At 40.0% G+C, this 18,903-nt stretch overlaps 1 protein-coding gene across 1 annotated transcript in view; it reads left to right on the forward strand.

Annotated features, from left to right (window-relative positions):
• The first annotated feature begins 4,209 nt into the window (after nucleotides 1-4,209).
• st8sia4.S (ST8 alpha-N-acetyl-neuraminide alpha-2,8-sialyltransferase 4 S homeolog) overlaps nucleotides 4,210-18,903 on the forward strand; it is a 54,114-nt gene continuing 39,420 nt past the window's right edge. The window contains exons 1-3 of the mRNA XM_018244337.2: nucleotides 4,210-4,524; nucleotides 14,246-14,377; nucleotides 17,523-17,780. Coding sequence (XP_018099826.1) covers nucleotides 4,412-4,524; nucleotides 14,246-14,377; nucleotides 17,523-17,780 — 503 coding nt within the window. The 5' untranslated portion in view covers nucleotides 4,210-4,411. The remainder of the gene's footprint in view (nucleotides 4,525-14,245; nucleotides 14,378-17,522; nucleotides 17,781-18,903) is intronic.

The raw sequence follows: 18,903 nt of genomic DNA on the forward strand, positions 1-18,903 counted from the left end.
GGTCGGACCGGGGACCCGTGGCCCACCAGGGCTGCTGCTCCAGGCCTCCGGGCCTCATGCTATGCCGGCTTGACGCTGGCACCCGCGTTTGTGCGCATGCACTGGCAAGCCGCGTTTGTGTGCATGCGCCGGTGCATCATGTGTGAGCGAGCATATGATGGTGCACTCGTTCACGAATGCGTACAATGTTTTTGCAGAATTATGTAGCTACTATGGGTGTGGATCTGGGTCAGGGGGGCCCACAAGAGCCGGGGCCCATCGTGTTTTTTCCCTGTGTCCCACCGTCCCAGTCCGACCCTGAACCTGGTCCATGTACTGGGGTGCCTAGCCAATAAAATAATTTTATATTGGCTAGGCACCTCTTCCTTCCTTAGGACCAATGTACCCAGTATGGCCCTATCTTGTGTTGTCCTTGTGAGAGGCAAAGCCTCAGTTCTGGTGCGGTCAGTTAAACAGTGCTAATAAGCTGTACTGATATTGAACCCAATAATGTCTTTGTCATTCTATCTGCTTGGCTGACTATACATAAGGGAAGTTTAGCAGTACTTTTTGCTAGAAATAAAAACCTCAATGCAGCATTTAGTGGTGATTTTATTTGGCTGACCTGGACCCTTGCATGACCTTGCCCTTACTGGGTGAACTCCATTATTCAAGTCCTTCAATCATAGTCATTTTTTTCTTTATCTTAGAAATGTATACTTTATTGTACTGACATATTCGATGTGCAGTTCATTTCCCTGTATTTTCTTACCCGTCCCGGTATATAACCAGCAAATTCATAAAGGCATGCCAGGCTCACTTTAATAAATAAAACACATGACGGTAATGCTATTGCAGAGAGGCAGATAAGAGAGCAGGAGCATGCAGAGAGTAGATACATTATTTAACATTTAATACTTACAGCAACATTTCTTAGATGAGCATTTTTATCGAACGAAAAAAAAAAAAAAAAGACTTCAGCAATACCAAGCAACGTTATATTTGTTTCTGTGTTATCCTGCAGGCTCTTTAAAGGTGAGTAAGGATTGTTGGGTGAGTCCCACAGTTGTCTTTAACGAACTGGGAATAAAAACATTTATTTACAACGTGTACAAAAATGTTATCAGTTTGAAAGTTAAACTGCAATAAAAGAAAGCATTGTTAGATTTTTTTTAAAAAAGCACACTTTGATAGGACCTCTCAAAGCCACTTAGGCTGTTCTGTGAGCCTCCCAAAACACAGCAACAATTAAATCTGTTTCACTGTTTTGTCTTTTTCACACCTCTAATTTAAAGGAGAAGTAAAGCTTGGTAAATGGCAGTTTAGAAACTAGAATTTAATAATTAGCCCTGTAGCATTAACTTATATGACAGGCAAACCTAATTTTCTACTATATTATTTGCAACTACCCCCTAAGCTTAGCTAACAGCTGTTTAAAGAACACTGCGCATGTGCAGTGTAACTAACACTTCTAACAAAATTCAAGATGAGAAACTGTGAAAATGTTGAAGGCCTGGATTCCACTCAATGTTGGAGTGCTCTACCCCTGCATTCCTTCTTTCGGGATCAGGTGCTAGACAGCGTATTATCCAAAATGCCACAGGGTGGTAAGTCACATACAGTCCAAAAAGCTGCTGCACACTGATAAAGTGAATCAATTGTTTAGTTGTGCAATTTTATTGGCTCATCCAAAGTAGACAAGGCAACATTTCGGACCTCGCAGGGCCCTTTATCAAGCCCCTGATGCGGCCCTGTGAGGTCTGAAACGTTGCCTTGTCTACTTTGGATGAGCCAATAAAATTGCACAACTAAACAATTGATTCACTTAATCATTGTGCAGCAGCTTTTTGGACTGAGTGTTGAAGGCCTGGAACATTACTGTTATAGAGATGCTGAACCTTTATCCAATAAGCTTAATATATAAAATATTTGTCATATTCATTTTTAGGGGTTAGTTTTTTAATACATTATTTTAGGTTGTCAGCCCTTTCCTCTCTGAAACATGATTCAAAATGAAGCTAGCCATCCAGTACACTGGCCAATATTAGCTGACAATATGGCCCATCCACATTGAGTTGGGGTAGTAGAGGCTTTGGAGGAGCAGGGGCAATATTCCCTCTAATTTTGCCTAGGCTTTGTGCGCAAAAAAAAAATATTGTGTGCACACTTTCTAAACCTGTGTGTGCACTTTTAAATAACAGTGTGTACAGTGTGAGTAAAATGCTTTGTAAAATAAAAGGTGAATTTATCAAGGTGTGTGCAACCGCCAGATTTGACGCCGTTATTTTACATTGCTTCCAACAGAAGTCACATGAAAATCGTGTAAAAATGTTTTGCTGTTTTTTACACGGTGAGCATGGTTATGTGTAGTTTATTATCCCACAATTTTTTACACAGCATAATAAATATGGCCCTATGTGTTCTCACACAAAATTCTTTGTGCTCACCAGAATTTATTGTGCATGGTCTCAAATTTGTGTGTGCACATACTAGCGCCCAGCTTTGGGGGAACATTGAGTAGGGGCATTTCCAGTGATCTGCTTGACCAATATCTGGTGTAAGAATAGTCAGATATCTATTAGGCAGGCTAGACTCTAGAGGACTGTTTTCACCCAGTTGATGTGGTCCTCTCCTGCCAGATCTGCATTTGGTTTCTGATCATTGATCAACAGACTAGCCCAGCACTCTATAAGCTGTCCATATATAAAAGATCATTCACTCATCTGCTGTCAGTCTGATGATCAGGTTACACACCGTGGGCATGTTGGTTGACACAATGAGGTCCTCACCTTTCCAACCAATATCTGAATGAGCCTCCAGCAGACAAAATGCTAATTCAGCCTAAGAATGTATGAATCACTTGATGCTCCACTCCACTTCCATACAATGGTTTTCAATTAAACTGTTTCAAAATTAAATATCCCTCCATCCAAGACTGCATCACTTACTTTTTATTAGTCTTGTCATTTTCCTTTCAAAATAGAACTAGCGTACGTCTCCTTTTTTTCATTACAGCTAGGTAATATAAATGGCTCTTATCTATTATAACACATTTTTTGGCCCTTTTTTCTTTTTATTTACTTTGTTCAAATATATTCTGTAGGATTTTATTTTGGTTTTTTTCTGAATTTTCCTTTTCAAAATTGTATTTCGCTGGTTTTCCAATTTCCACTTTCAACAGTGCATATTTTCTACTGATATAATTACATGATTCATATACTGGTATGGGATCCGTTATCCGGTAACCCGTTATCCAGAAAGCTCTGGATTACCGAAAGCCTGTCTCTCCATTATAATCAAATAATCTAAAATTTTCAAAATGATTTCCCTTTTCTCTGTAATAATAAAACAGTACCTTGTACTTGATCCAAACTAAGACATAATTAATCCTTATTGGAAGTAAAATTAGCCTATTGTGTTTATATAATGTTTACATAATTTTCTAGTAGACTTACGGTATGAAGATCCAAATTACAGAAAGATCTGTTATCTGAAAAAAACCCAGGTCCTGAGCATTCTGGATAACAGGTGACATACTGTATAGAGAGAGAGAGAGAGAGAGAGAGAGAGAGAGAGAGAGAGAGAGAGAGATGATAGAGAGATATAGATAGATAGAAAAAGGAAAAATAGATGCACTCACTTATTGGAGAAAATGCCTGGATGCACACCGCAGAAAAGTCATATAGAATATCATGTAAAGCAAGGCACTCACAGGACTTTAAAATATGCTGAAAAGAGATAAAGTTTATTTATTATTTCAACGTTTCAGTGTTCCTTGAGACCCAAGGGGAGGGGTATATGGTTTGAATTTTTTCACAAAGGTGTTTAAATAATAAATAAACTTTATCGCTTTTGCTTTACATGATATTATATATATATATATATATATATATATATACACACTCTCATATTATAATAGACTTATTTCTATATTTTTACCTTTGTGTTTCAATCAGATCTGACAGATGATACTGTTTCTAAGTTTGAATACATATAGGCAAAGTCATTAGCTAAGTGTGGTGGATCAGCAACAAGAGGGATAACAAATAATCAGCAGAGCGCGTGATCTCTCCATTTGATCTTATAGTGAAACTCTTTAATTCCCCGTAATAGTTAGGACCCAGCATCACTGCCTGCTCGTGCACAGCCCCAATCCCCGCCCATAAGGCAGCTCAGCACAGACTTTATTGTCAGGGTAGAAGAAGTGAAGCTGCTGGTGCTGCTGCTGCCTGTAGTGTCTGTGAGGCTGTAGCCTGATACCCTTATGGCACCCTAAACCTGAGGATCTATTACCAAGGAGTTTCTGCACAAAGGAATATATACTACACACCAGCTTATCATCATTTTTGTCTGCTGTTTCTTACGTTTGGTTTTTCCACATATTTTAAGAATTGTTTTCTCCCTCTAAAACAAAGGGGTTTGGTAATAAGACATGCGTTCAGTAAAGAAGAGATGGACTATCTGCACCATAAGCATCCTTCTGATCTTTTATAAAACGAAAGAGATTACAAGAACCGAAGAGCATCAGGATTCTCAACTCAACGGGTAATGCAAAGTGCTGAATGCAGGGGGAAATTGGGTTTTATGCTATTTGCTTACTTGTACTGTCCAGAATAAGGATGACCAACCTGCAGGCTTTCCAAACTGCAGCTCTTATCACCCTCTAATAATCTTGGTGGCTGCTTTGAGATGTAGTTTAACAACAGTTAGAGGGCAATAGACTGGACCCTTTTGCATGGAAAGGGGTCTCATGTATTGGGCACTGCTGGTGTGTCAGACAGGCTGCATCAATTGATAGGTTTGTTAGTGAGTGGCACCGGGATGCCCGTGGGACGTTGCCATGCTGTGCTTATATGTACAGAACACATAGGGTACCCCTGTCACTGATTCTGGATTTCTGGTTATGATAATTTGCCGGCTCATAGGAACAGAGAAGTTTACAGGCGAGAATTGGTCAAAGAAAAACCTATAAAACCATCACTACTGTCAGGCAGGTCACTCACTCAGGTCGCTTGTCTGCAAATATTCCTTTTTCATGACTTTCCACAGCCACTCACCTGTCTGTTAACTTTCTTTGTCTGTTATCTACCTGCTACTGACATATTGGCTCCTGGGGCAACTACAACTCACCTGATCCATTCACTGACTCATTTCATGTAATGGATGTTGGGAGTTCTGCAATAATAACAGTGTTTCTCATAGAGAGGGGACAATGGCAAATACAGCTGTGATAGATAACAATAACAATAATAATAATAATAATAATGCAGTATGCCTGTACTAAAACAAAGCAACTGTCTAGACGTGGGGAACAAAGTTGGAACTACCTGCTCTGGTTTTCCTTACTCACGTTTTGTTTATACTCCGTTCTAGTGCATCCCAGATGTTGAAGAGTTACAACTCCCAGTAAAGCATGAGAAGTAAAAGTTTCCAATCTGTTAAGGAATGGTGGGGATTGTAGTTCAGCAAGAGCTGCTCTTTAGGCACCCTGGCACTGTATTTCATACATGATGTAATGAGAAGGCAGACTTGGGCTCAGCTTTGTGTAAAACACACTTTATTTAATATGTAATTTAGAATCAATTAATTCTAACAGAGAGAATGTGCATTAATATACACCCACAACCATAGCTACACACTGAAACTAACAGGCTGTTCCAAAGGAAACTGTCTAATCAGCGGTACTAACACCATGGTTTCACTAACACAGAACGTTATCTGGCACTCGTCTCTGTACCAAATGTGAGATGAGAAAATGTTGCCGTAAAAACGATTCTCAACTGCAAGACACATAAGCTACCGGCAACATTCACATGGGTGTAAAAAGGTCACATACATCAAGGGAGCAGTAAGCAAAAAGAAAGGCACTGGCTGAGAGCAAGACAAGAGAAATGGAGAGGCAGAAAGGCACACAGCCCAACATGAAGACAGAGACAAAGAAACACACATAGGGGCTGAGAGAGACAAAGAAGTGTAAAGACAAAGAGAGTCTTGAAGGTGCAGATAAAGAATTGCAGGGAAGTCTCGCAATAAGGGTCCTGGTGACCTATAGGAACACAAAGAGTAGGATACTATATAACCAGAAACAAAGGAGGAATGGGAGTCTGACTATATATATATATATATTCAGGGCAGGGTTTTTGGAAATGCACTTAACCTAAGGCCCCCAACCGGCTAAAAAATGCATAAATAATGTCAGTCAAACGTGCGCCCCTCCAGCCCTTTTGCTGTCATAGATACGTAGTAGCTGAGGGCTACCAAAGACTCACATCCATCAAGTTGAATCTTTTACTCTTAAAATTCCCACCCAACTCCTAACTGATCCACTTGATAGATGTAGCTGTTTCCAAAATAGGAAGGTGAAAAACCATGATGTTGAGAGTCGTGGTTTGTGTTGGATAAGACAAGTTGTCCATTTACAATGCTAACTTATCTGTGTGTCACAAAGGGTATTTTCTGGGGCCCTATTTAAGGCTAAAATATAAATTACTCTACTCTTACTCTGCGAACAATGTCATGAAAAGTTTTGCCTTCAAAGAAACAGAAATGTTTTGTTCTCATAGAAAAAAAACATAATGAATCATTGTGGATTATTTCCTGTTTATTTAACAACGAATGCATGTTTGGGTGTGTTGGTTACAGTAGTTTTAAAGGCCAAGACCAATCTGATTTTGTAGCTCCTACCACCTGGCCCATGCTTTGGCTCCTAGCACCAGGCCCACACTGTGGCTTATAGAACCTGGCCAATACTGTGGCTTCTAGCACTCAGCTCATACTTTTGCTCTTAGCATAATGTGGCTCCTAGCACCCAGCCCATATTGAGGCTCCTAGCACCTTGGCCAATGCTGTGGCTCCTAACACCTGGCCCATGTTGTGGCTCCTAGCATGTTATTTTTTGGGTAGCCGAGGATGAGTAGAGTATAACAGTGCTTTATGAGCAGAGTCATGCAGGCATTACACAACAATAACTTTCACTTTTAAGCTACCAGGAAGTATGCACAGTAACTCATGTAGACAGTGACACCTGCAGGCCATTTGTATAAACACCACATAGCACATGGCCCTTAATGTGGTTCCTAGCACCTGCCATACCTCCCAACTGTTTTTTGAGAGACAGTCCTGATTTTGACAGCTCAGTCCGCAGTCCCGGGTTTCTTACTGAAATGTCCAGAGTTTCTCTTTGAGCTCCTTCACTTACACCAGACAAAGTTTCTGAATCTTAATTAAAATAAGCGGCTAATGTTTTTGTCCCTCTTTAAACTTTTCAAATGTTGGGAGGTATGCCTGCTGTGACTCCTTGCACCTGGCCCATGCTCTGGCTCTTAGCCCCCAGAACATACTGTAGCTCCTTGCACCCGGCCCATACTGTAGCTCCTTGCACCCGGCCCATACTGTAGCTCCTTGCAACCGGCCCATACTGTAGCTCCTTGCAACCGGCCCATACTGTAGCTCCTTGCACCCGGCCCATACTGTAGCTCCTTGCACCCGGCCCATACTGTAGCTCCTTGCAACCGGCCCATACTGTAGCTCCTTGCACCCGGCCCATACTGTAGCTCCTTGCAACCGGCCCATACTGTAGCTCCTTGCAACCGGCCCGTACTGTAGCTCCTTGCAACCAGTGCATACTGCATTTAGTCTGCCTCTCAGTTTTACAAGAAGCGTCATTTCAGCATGCACACAGAATTTAGAGAGAATGTAACATGTAGCTAGTGGTTTACACTTATCTTAAAAAGCTACAAAGAGTTTGAAGAAAAAGGCGATAACTACTGTATAAAACTCTAAAAAATAAAAAATGAAAACCAATTGAAAATTTGCTTAGAATTGTCCATTCTATAACATAATAAAAGTTACATACATACATACATATATATATATATATATATATAATATATATATATATATATATATATATATATATATATATATATGTTGAATGCGGTGCTTAGCATTATAATATGTAAATAAACATGATTGTTTGGTCAGGCACGGAGAAATACCAGTGCTAATAACAATGAATAAAAATAACAAATAAATAAAAATAACAATAAATAGTGCAGGTGCCCAGTTCCCTTTGTCAGTTTCCTTACAGTCATCTCTGACACCCCCCGCCTTGTGTCCCTTGGGTGTTGCATGCTCATTGCTCACATACCTCTCACCAGTGCGTGCCAATTGCCAGCTTCCTCACACCACAAAGCCTTTGCACCTGCTTGTGGGGACAGAGGTACACATTAAAAAAGAGACAAAAAAACTGTGGTTTCTGTTACAAGAAACATGGGAGCGTGCACAGTTCAGATAGCAGCACCCTCCTTTTTAATTAACTTCAGCAATTACAATGCTGTGGCTTGTGACAGATTAGTTGCATTCCAAGTCTAAAGCCTTCTGTTGTTTCCTTTGTTTAACAATAGTCAAAGCCACAGAACACAAATGCTTTCCCCATAAAAAAAAAAATAGACTGCCTCCAAGACGCTTTAGTTTATTATGGAGTCTGCCAGTTTGTGAGCACTTCCTATCACTTCAAGAATGTTACTTGGATATCATCCAGTTCCCTTACAACATTATCAAGCTAATCTCATATATCCAGATTGGAAAGATGGTAATTAACTCAACACTTCTGCTACCCACAAAAAAAGTCATTGGGGTATTTAATAAAACTAAATTGGCTATTTTATTTGCCTGTCAACAAACACAATGCTTATATGCTGGAACAGGAGTGGCCATTTATGGGGTAGCAGCACAATTGGGACACTAAGAGGGCAAAATTGCACTCTTGGAGCCCTTATACTAAGGACTTGTGTCTCACATATATGTGCATGGCTGCCCTGAGTAGAAATAAAGAACAGAACCCTGGAGTGTCTTTCTGCCCCTGATGAACCTTCTTTGCACCTCCTAAGTAATGTCCAAGGAAGAGCAATACCAAAGGATGCTCCATGCTGCCCAAGTTCTGCCTCAGCTATATGCAGCATGCATACGATTCCAGTATTTTGGTTCCCTTTTGGGACTGCAAAGAGTTGCATGTGTGAGCTGCAAGTAAAACGCCCAGTGAGCAGGTGCATCATTCAGTTTCAGGGCTCATTTACTCTGGTACAATAGCATACCTCCCAACTGTCCCATTTTTATAGGGACAGTCCCTCTTTTGACAGCTCAACCTGCAGTACCTCACTTGTACTGGAAAGTCCTGTTTTTCTCTGCACTGAACAGCCAGAAATTGGCTTTTGGCAGAGACCCAGAACAGCCACAGCAGAAGATAAGATACTTTTGTACAATTTCTAGATAAGCAAATAAGTAATTGTAAAAGATAACAGGTCCCTTGGGAAAAGTTAAGCTGGCCATAGACTCAAAGATCCGCTCATTTGGCGACATCGCCAAACGAGTGGATCTTTCCCCGATATGCCACTAACAGCATGGCTATATCGGGGGTAATTCAACGTTTGGCCGAATTACGATGCGCCAAGGGGCTCCGACGGGTCGGTCGGTCACGCCCCTTTAACAAGCATATGCCCCGAAACATTGCACTCCACATTAAACACGCAAGGCAATCTTGCTTGGTCAGTCCTGTGCGCCTTTGGATTTCTTTTTATGGATCTTATCTATATGTAAGGTGCCGGACCTCTACTTCAGTGCACCAGGTATCTTTGACTTTCATTCAATTCAGGGTGTGCAAGAGCTGATTTTGTTTCAGATCCGTTATCTGGAAACCTGTTATCCAGAAAACTCCATTTTCTACAAATAATTCACATTTTTAAAAAAGATTTTCTATTTCTCTGTAATAATAAAACAGTACCTTATATTTGTTCCAAACTAAGATATAATTAATCGCTATTGGAAACAAAACCAGCCTGTTGGGTTTATTTAAGGTTTATATATGATTTTCTAGTAGACTTAAGGTATGCATATCCAAATTACAGAACGATCCATTATCCGGAAAACCCTAAGCCCCGAGCATTCTGCTGAACAAGTCCCATACCTGTATATGCAGTTGTGCTTGGATTGCATTCACCATTCTCCAGGTACCAGGGCCCATATACAGCTGCCCCATAGGAACCAGGGATCTTGTACCCTTTTGTTGCCTTTATGTGAATTTCACATGGGGAGTAAGGAAAACTAAAGTTCATAATATGACCCTTAATGGTACACAAACTTTAGGTCTGTGCAGGCACTAGGCAAAAGGAGAAAATTCCCATTCTCTTTACACCTATTTTTTTTTTATGTACATATGCCATTTTAAACATACAGTAAACCCAGTAAACCCAGTAAACCCAATGCACATATTCTCTTTTTGTACTTTTGGATGTGAGGTACTGGAGCAACAGAATGACAAAATAGAAAACTGTCCACTATTTATAATAAACAAGTGAAAGGCGTATGCACACAGCAACGTTGCTGCTCATTTATCTTAAAAAAACAATTAAACCTGCAGAGAAGAATACAACTAAATGGAATGCCCCATTAAATAAAGTGAGAAAACAGTTCCACCACCCACACAATACACTTACCGTATATTGAAATTAAGATTGTGTGACTATTCAGTGTATTTTAATCTACCAGGACTTTTTGAAACCCTTTACTTGTGATCGGCTACAGTTCGTAATTTTGCCAATATTTTTTATACAGAACCTGTATTTTTTAACAGGAAATATGTGTCTTATACATATGTGTGTATACAGTATCTAGCAGTCTTTTGCCTAGTAGAGGTTCGTTCCAGGAAATAAAATGGGACCACAGCAGCATCAAAGAACCTCTTGTATCTCCACAACTACATTAGTCTACACAATAAAATTCATTGTTTTCGAACATAAGCAATATTTTATGTTCTGACAATGAAACCTTTCCTTTAGATTGTAAGCTTGAGTAAGAAGGGCCCTCCAATGTTGCTTTAAAACAAAATATTTAATAATGAAGAACTTAACACAGACTTTAGCAGAAATGCGTAAGGAGATAATTGAAAATATAATCCCAGTACAGCCAATTGGTCAGGGAGGGCTGCAATCAAAAACTTTTAAAAACAGGTACAGGTTTAGGATCTGTTATCCGGAAACCCATTATCCAGAAAGCTCTGAATTACAGAAAGTCTGTCTTGCATTGACTCCATTTGATCATTTTTAAAAATGATTTCCCTTTTCTCTGTAATAGTAAAACAGTACTTGATCCAAACTAAGATACAATGAATCCTTATTGGAAGCAAAACCAGCCTATTTAATGTTTATATGCTCAAGAAGATAGAAAGGCGGCACTCCGGTTTAAAAGAAACACTTAGGGGCAGATTTACTAAGCTCGAGTGAAGAATTCGAATGGAAAAAAATTTGAATTTCGAAGTATTTTTTTGGGTACTCTGACCAACGAATTGGTCAAATTTGATCGAATTCGATCGTATGATTCAAACGATTTTTAGTAAAAATCGTAAGACCCCTACAGGAACAAGAATATCAGCATATAGAATATGAGGATACTCAATAGGGCAGGAACTCAAATTGTTTGGTCTCAGCAAAAGAGATCAATGACCTAGCCTAGGGTATTGGAGAAGGAAGGCTTAAAGTGATACTGACACTAAAAAACTACTTTTTAAAATATGAATATACATTTAAATTTAACTATAGGTCATGTTGATTGATTCTTGCTGAGAGGTCTGTTTTTGTAGGTAATTGTTAGTTGAAGTTCCTACACCTGACTGTTTTGCCAACCTGACTGTCCTTTCTCAGCCTGTCAGTTAAAGTTTCCAATACTAACAGACTTCTGCTGCACAAATATGGCAGCCCCCTCATAGTCAGACACGGGGAATAAGATAGGCAATGTAAAAGCATTGGGCAAATTCTTTATGTCAAAAGTATAACTAGCACGGAAGGCCAATATTAAGATAGATGTAAAAAAAAGGTATACTTTCTGGTGTTAGTATCTCTTTAAATAATCCCTTAATTAGGCTATTGCCTGCAACTGAATCATAGGTGATGTCAGCTGGGGAAAAGAGACAAGGGGAAAAAGTTATTGACTCTTAGGGCAGGACTCCACGGACAATTCCGCCGATATCCGATGAGCTGCGTGAAAACGCAGGCGTCACGTTGGATGCAACGGAAATAAGGTAAGTAATTCTATTGTCGGATCGCGACACGACTGTTGGATGCAGACGATGCGTTCTGCGTCTGCATCCGACAGTCGTGTCGCGACGCATCAACAATGCGACACGATCTGACTACAGCATTACTTACCTTATTTCCGTCGCATCTGACGTGACGCCTGCGTTTTTGCGCAGCTTGTCAGAACGAGGCGGAATCGTCCATGGAGTCCTACCCTTAGTGCAGCACTAAAAGCATGAGGCCTCCAGTGGCTTAACAAAGAGGATCTCAGTCAGTAAACAGCAGGTCCCTGGATGTAGACCTAGGAATACCAGACAGTAAGACCCCTATTTGCTGTAAAGTGTCACTTAACCCAAAATGTAATTGAGGACAAGGCGATTATCACTTGGAAACATTGCAGCCTTTTTGAGATATAACCACCTGACCTGTGATTGCACCAGCAGGGTAGAGCTGATTACCATTTAGGTCAATGGAGGGGCAATAGTGAGTAGCGATGAGTGAAGCTGAATATTTTGGCTTTGGAGAAAAATGTGCAAAAAAAAACAGATTTTGCAAATGGCAAATTTCCCAAAATGCACTGAAGTCCATAAGAAGGTGAAACGAATTAACATTAGCAGTGATAACTGCAGTTACACAGATAACTGATGAAATACACCAGCACTTTATCAGTTGGGGGCTTAGTGATTTTAATACACTCATACCCTCAAAAAGAACAGCTTTTATTTTAAACAGAGGTAATGAGCTCTATATAAACAACCCCCTTTCTTTCTCTGATCTTAGTCTCAGCCTTACAGGCTTACAATTGCTTTGAAGAATCAAGGAGGTAGGTTCCAGTGTAAGCTGAAAGTAGTTTTCAGAGTCACTGCTCTCATCTGTTTGGTATACCGCAATGAGGAAAACTATATATTTATTTTAGTGCATTCATTAAAACAATAATAGGCATAATGCAACTCTAATACAGTCCCTTTTACATGAGCACACTTTGAATACAGGTGTATATTCAGTGGCGGAACTACCGGGGGAGCAGGGGGTGCGAGCGGGCCAGGGCCCGCACCCCCTCAGGGCCCCCCGGCAGTCCGTTCGCCATTGAAAACTCGGCCAAATGCGGCCGTACGGAGGGGGGCGGGGCCCGGCTGCGCGTCACGCACCAGGGCCCGCCCCCCTCAACGAATGCTACTGTGTATATTAACTGAATAACAAGCGTGTCTGTGCTGTTTTTGTAATATTACTACAATAATAACAGCTGAAGTTGTACTACTGGTGCAATACTATACTCTGGAGAAGTTATATATTTTTTTTTCAGCATGAAGAAGTGTAATGTTAATCTATATTCATTTTCATTCTTACAAGTTCAAATAATAAGAGGAAGTTAAAATCTTAACAATTTATTGTATTGCCTTTTTTTTTTTTTTTAGATATTTGGTAGCTGGCATAAAAAATGTTGTAACATTTTTGTGGAAGGCATATTAACACATTTTTAAAGATTATTTTATACAATAACCTGTGTGTGGCCCATATTACCTGACATTTAGAGCAAACAATAATAAACCATGGGATATGCTGAAAGGAGAACTTAACCCCCCACAAACATGAACCCACATTCACTGACCTCCATCCCCCCTCCCCTCTATTACAAGAAAAATGGTCCCTGTTTGTAAAACTGATCTATAGATGCAGAGAAGTACAGTAGAGGTCAGAAGCACCATCTTCTGTATCTTCGGGTTGTCTTCTGACGCATTCATGGTTGATGATACGGGACACTCGTGTAATAGCCTTTGTGGGGAGGGAGAAGGGGGCAATGGAAGGCAGTGGATGGGGGCTTTTGGGGGTTTAGTTCTCCTTGAAAGAGGAAAAATTCTTTAACATCTGAAGAGTCTGTTATTCCATTTAAATAACCCCTCTCTTCACTGACTCTCCGCTGATGTTAGCTATAGACATGCACATACTTGACCTTGATATTTTTATACACATTATTCATAATAAATTGCATATGTAAATAATGCGATTAAACAAGAAAGTGGGAATTTTTGTTGAGTGGGGATTTAACTTATCATCAGAAATATGAGTCAGCTCCTCCACTGCTTATAAATCTTGTTTATTTGGGTACAAATAATCAGTGCCAAAACCTTATAAAATGAGTGGATTAACAACACACAGCCTCAACTACATTCTGACTTGCTTGTCTTATTCCATTTCAGAGAAGGGGAACTCACTCTGAGTAGACTGATGGTAAATAATTCAGACAAATTCCTTCGAAAGGAAGGATCTGCACTTTTTCACCACTCTGGAGAAGGCTGGAAAATCAATTCTTCCCTGACTTTGGAGATAAGGTAACTTGTCTTGGCTCTTGATGTAAAAAACACAAAGTGGTTATTTTGTTTTCAATCAACATGTGACTCAAGGTCTGTATTTCATAGCAGACTTCCTTTTCTGAACCAGTCTTACATTGCAAATCCCCCTCAGTTCGTCACAGGAAAAGCACCATAATCTGCACTTCCTCTCTCACTTTGTTCTTTTGCATAACTGATACTTCCTTATCTGTATGCAAGAGATTCAGTGATACAGCTTTGAAACGGTTACTTTATCTTCTGGGGGGAAAGTTTTTCCATTGTTTTAAGTTAGTACACCAGGACTAATCACTTTCTCAGTTGGTCTCTATGTTTACACATGGCAGTTTTTTCTTACATTCATAAAGGAAAACTATACCCCCAAAATGAATACTTGAGCAACAGATCAGTTTATATCAAATTAAGTGGCTTACTAAAGAATCTCTGTTTACATCTCTTGCCTTGAATCACCATTTCGTGATGGTCTGTGTGCTGCCTCAGAGATCACCTGACCAGAAATATTACAACTCTAACTGTAACAGGAAGAAGTGTGGAAGCAAAAGACAGAACTCTGTCTGTTAATTGGCTCATGTGACCTAACATGTATAGTTTGTTTGGTTTGTTTGTGTGCACCGTGAATCATACAATCCCAGTTTCAGACCCTGCTGAGTTACAACTGTTACAATTAATACATTAATTGCTACCTTTCCTGTGATGCTGCTGAGAAATACAGTACCGTATATACTCGCGTATAAGCCGAGATTTTCAGCACCCAAAATGTGCTTGAAAATCCTACCTCGGCTTATACGCGGGTCAGCGATGAATCCCCCTCCCAGCCGCGAAGAAAGAGCAACAGAGCAAGTGTCATCTAGGCGTAATAAGGCAAACCCCGCCTCTGCCTGCCTCACGTGACAGCTTTGTTGAACTGCGCTTGCGAGTCTCCTCCTCCATTCCGTGATTCGCGAGTGTGCGCACCGTCTTCTCTAGTCCCGTGCGCGCAAACCAGTTTCCTCGCCATGGGTCAGGGCAGCCGGAATCCAGGTTTCCCAGCGCCTTAAGCAGTGACCATCATGTTGAGCAGCGAATCGCAGAGCCGCCGGAGTAGCCATGGCTGAGCAGACGTACTCCTGGTAAGCGAGGCTGCGGGTGAGAAGGATGAGGGGGGAGGGAACAGGCCAGTTGAGACGCGCTGTGTTTGTTATGGGCACTTGCAGGGATGCCATGTTTGCGGCCCTCCATCTGTTGTCCAGCTATCACTTTCACCAGCGCATTCACGGCTCCTGCATATTGTAGTGAGGCATCCCAGCCGCACGCTGACGTCATCAGCTCAGTGCCGGCTGCAGGAAGCAGTATCCCCGGCTCTCCCCTTTTTATACACGAGTACCATATATACGGTATATCTCTCAGTCTGAATTGAACTTGAACTTGTTAAGGGTTATTTTAAGGGTTATTTCCTGCTTCGTTTGCTCATTTCTGGGGCCAGGTAATACATTTCAGTGATGCAGTGATCATGGCTTGATTTTTAACATTAAACCGACTGTTTGATATTTCTGAGACTTTTCTGAGTTGTGTCTAGGCTTATACGCGAGTCAATACGTTTTTCTGGTTTTCATAGGTAAAATTAGGTACCTCGGCTTATACGCGGGTCGGCTATATACGGTATATCCACCAATATCAGCTGCTACTGGGAAACACCAGACACAGAGAATGAAGTTATTTTATTGTAAGAATAGTTTATAAAATAAGAACTTTTTTTAAAGTTATTAAACTGTTTCTGGTATATATATATATATATATATATATATATATATATATATATATATATATATATATATATATATATATATTTCTGAACACAAAATAGTGTTTAGAAGAAAAAACACTTGGTATAATTTACATGACTGTACAATGCAGTGCCAGGCCTAGGCAACCTGGCCAGTCACCTTGCCCCCGGCATGCTTTTTTGTTCATGGCAAACAAAGAAAAGAGCACACATATGAATGAGTGTGCAAAACAGGTGTCTGGCAGTGCTGCTAGAGGAAATGGTGGCAGATGCACTGTAGCTTATCAAAAAAATGATGCAATGTTTCAGCACAGGAAATGTATATGTCTCAGCAATTTGCTCTGTCTGAGGCAATAAAACAAACATCACTCCTGCTCATTTTGTCCAGGATTTATCCCCAGCAAAAGTGGCAACCCTGTGTATGGGGACCACTCCAGGAGACAGTCACACTTTGTCCCCACCCCCCTATCTGAATGCAGCACTGCTGAACACAGGTAGCATTGCATTCAATATGCAACAATTTTTATATGCACAACTATTAAAGCATTAAAGTCAATGGGGCTCATTTATCAACACTGGGCAAATTTTGCCATGGGCTGTTACCTATAGCAACCAATCAGATTGCTGCATTCATTGTTCTTCTTGCAGCTGGCTTTATAAAGCTAATCACAGATTGGTTGCTATAGGTAACAGCCCATGGGCAAATGTGCCCAGTGTTGATAAATGAGCCCCAGTGGGCGTCTGAATAATTTTGACAATTTTTATATATATATATATATATATATTTTTTTTTATGTGTGTCAATTTTTTATTGACGCGCAAATTTTTCATCGGCAACTTAGTGCTGCAGTTTCGCAAATTAATTTGCTTCGGCGAAACGAGGAAATTTGCTGCAAATTCATGTCTGGTGAATTTATTCACCCATCAATAATAATAATTATTAAAAAAGCACTGTGCTATTTGGAGACAAATGAAAAAACATGCAAGTCATGTGACAAATTCAGATGTTTCCTTTTTCTGAATACAATACAGTAACCTTGTTACCAAGAATAGAAGCAATTACAAATAAATGGATTTCTTAAGTGTCAGGGAACATAAAAATAAACATTGACTGTATTGCATAGGTTTGGTCATTTATTATATTGCTGAATAAAGAGTCTTGCATAATATTTAATGCATCATTAATAGGAAGGGAATGGACAAGTCCGACTGGCATGTGCTTAAGATAAACATATGACCAGCTTCTGATTTAATGCAAGTGTCAATATCTGACCTTCTATAAGTGATTATTATTATTATTGAACTTTATTTTATATAGTGCTTTACAAAGATTATAACTGTATTAAACTCTGCTTCTTAATTCAGAAAGGATATCCTCCGGTTCTTGGACGCAGAGAGGGATGTGTCTGTAGTTAAAAGCAGTTTCAAGCCTGGAGATGTAATTCATTATGTCCTGGACAGACGTCGCACTCTAAACATTTCTCAGAACTTACACAGTCTATTGCCTGAAGTATCACCTATGAAAAGCCGTCGCTTTAGGACATGTGCAGTCGTGGGAAATTCTGGAATCCTCCTCAACAGCGGATGTGGCAATGAGATTGACAGCCATGACTTTGTAATAAGGTAAACTGTCATCTGCTATTGGACATTACTACTGCACATGGATCATGGGGGCTTATTAGTCTTATATACTCAAAGCTGATTTATCACATTGAAGAACTGAATGGAGAATGTGGAGAATCAGAAAGATGTATTTGGCAGTATTGATTGCAACAATGCAGTTGTAAAATCTTTTAAAGGCAGTTTTAGTTGTTTCTTATTGAATTGCTTCAATGTAGAGATTTAGCAATTGTTGAGATGATTTCAGAAGTTAGTGTTTGCTGCTCTTGAGAACTCAGAATAATGATACCAACATCTGATTTTTTTTTAGTGGATTAATAGGATGGGGTATTTGCCTTATTTACTTAAAAGTCAAATGTTTTGTGGTTCTTGCATATTGAAAAGATCCACCCCAATATTCAATCAATATATAGCTAATATACTGTACTGTATATAAAGGGCTAAAAGCTGCCCACATGATATCAGAACACCATGTCACCACAATCACATAGGCAGGATCTATTAACCAGTTAAAAGGTAGTACTTATCTTCTACCTTTTTTTATAATATTATATTATATTATTATTAAAATGTATTAATATAGTGCCAACATATTGCATAGCGCTGTAAAGTAAATGTGATTATACAACTAAATCACATGAAATTATATACATAGAACATATGGAGTAACATACATCACAATCAATACAAGTACAAAAGGTGAGGAATATGCAGATAGAGCTTACACTCTACAGGGACAGGAGTAATACACATGGTGTGGGAGTGGACAAGATCGAACTAAGTGGGTGAGAAACAGGTCTGGACTGAGAATCAAAATTGGCCCTGGCATTTCAGGTACACAGAGGGCCAAACAGTCCCTCACCAGCCCAATAAATAGTGACTGTCTATGGAAACATACAGCAGCCCCTCTGGCATTTGCCCGAACCCACAGATTGCCAGTCCGGGCCTGGTGAGAAATGTGGTACTGTATGTGGTGTTGCGTTTGGTAGTTAAGCAGAGTGAGGGTAGGCTTCTCGAAAGAGAAGAGTACCCTTAGACTGGTGCATGTCAGCATTCATAATCAGCCAGTCCTCTGCTGTGGGTCAGGGTACAATATTTTACTAGGAATCATTGTTTAATACAGGGG

The sequence above is a fragment of the Xenopus laevis genome, chromosome 1S (assembly GCF_017654675.1).
Source record: "Xenopus laevis strain J_2021 chromosome 1S, Xenopus_laevis_v10.1, whole genome shotgun sequence".
Lineage (NCBI taxonomy): Eukaryota > Metazoa > Chordata > Amphibia > Anura > Pipidae > Xenopus > Xenopus laevis.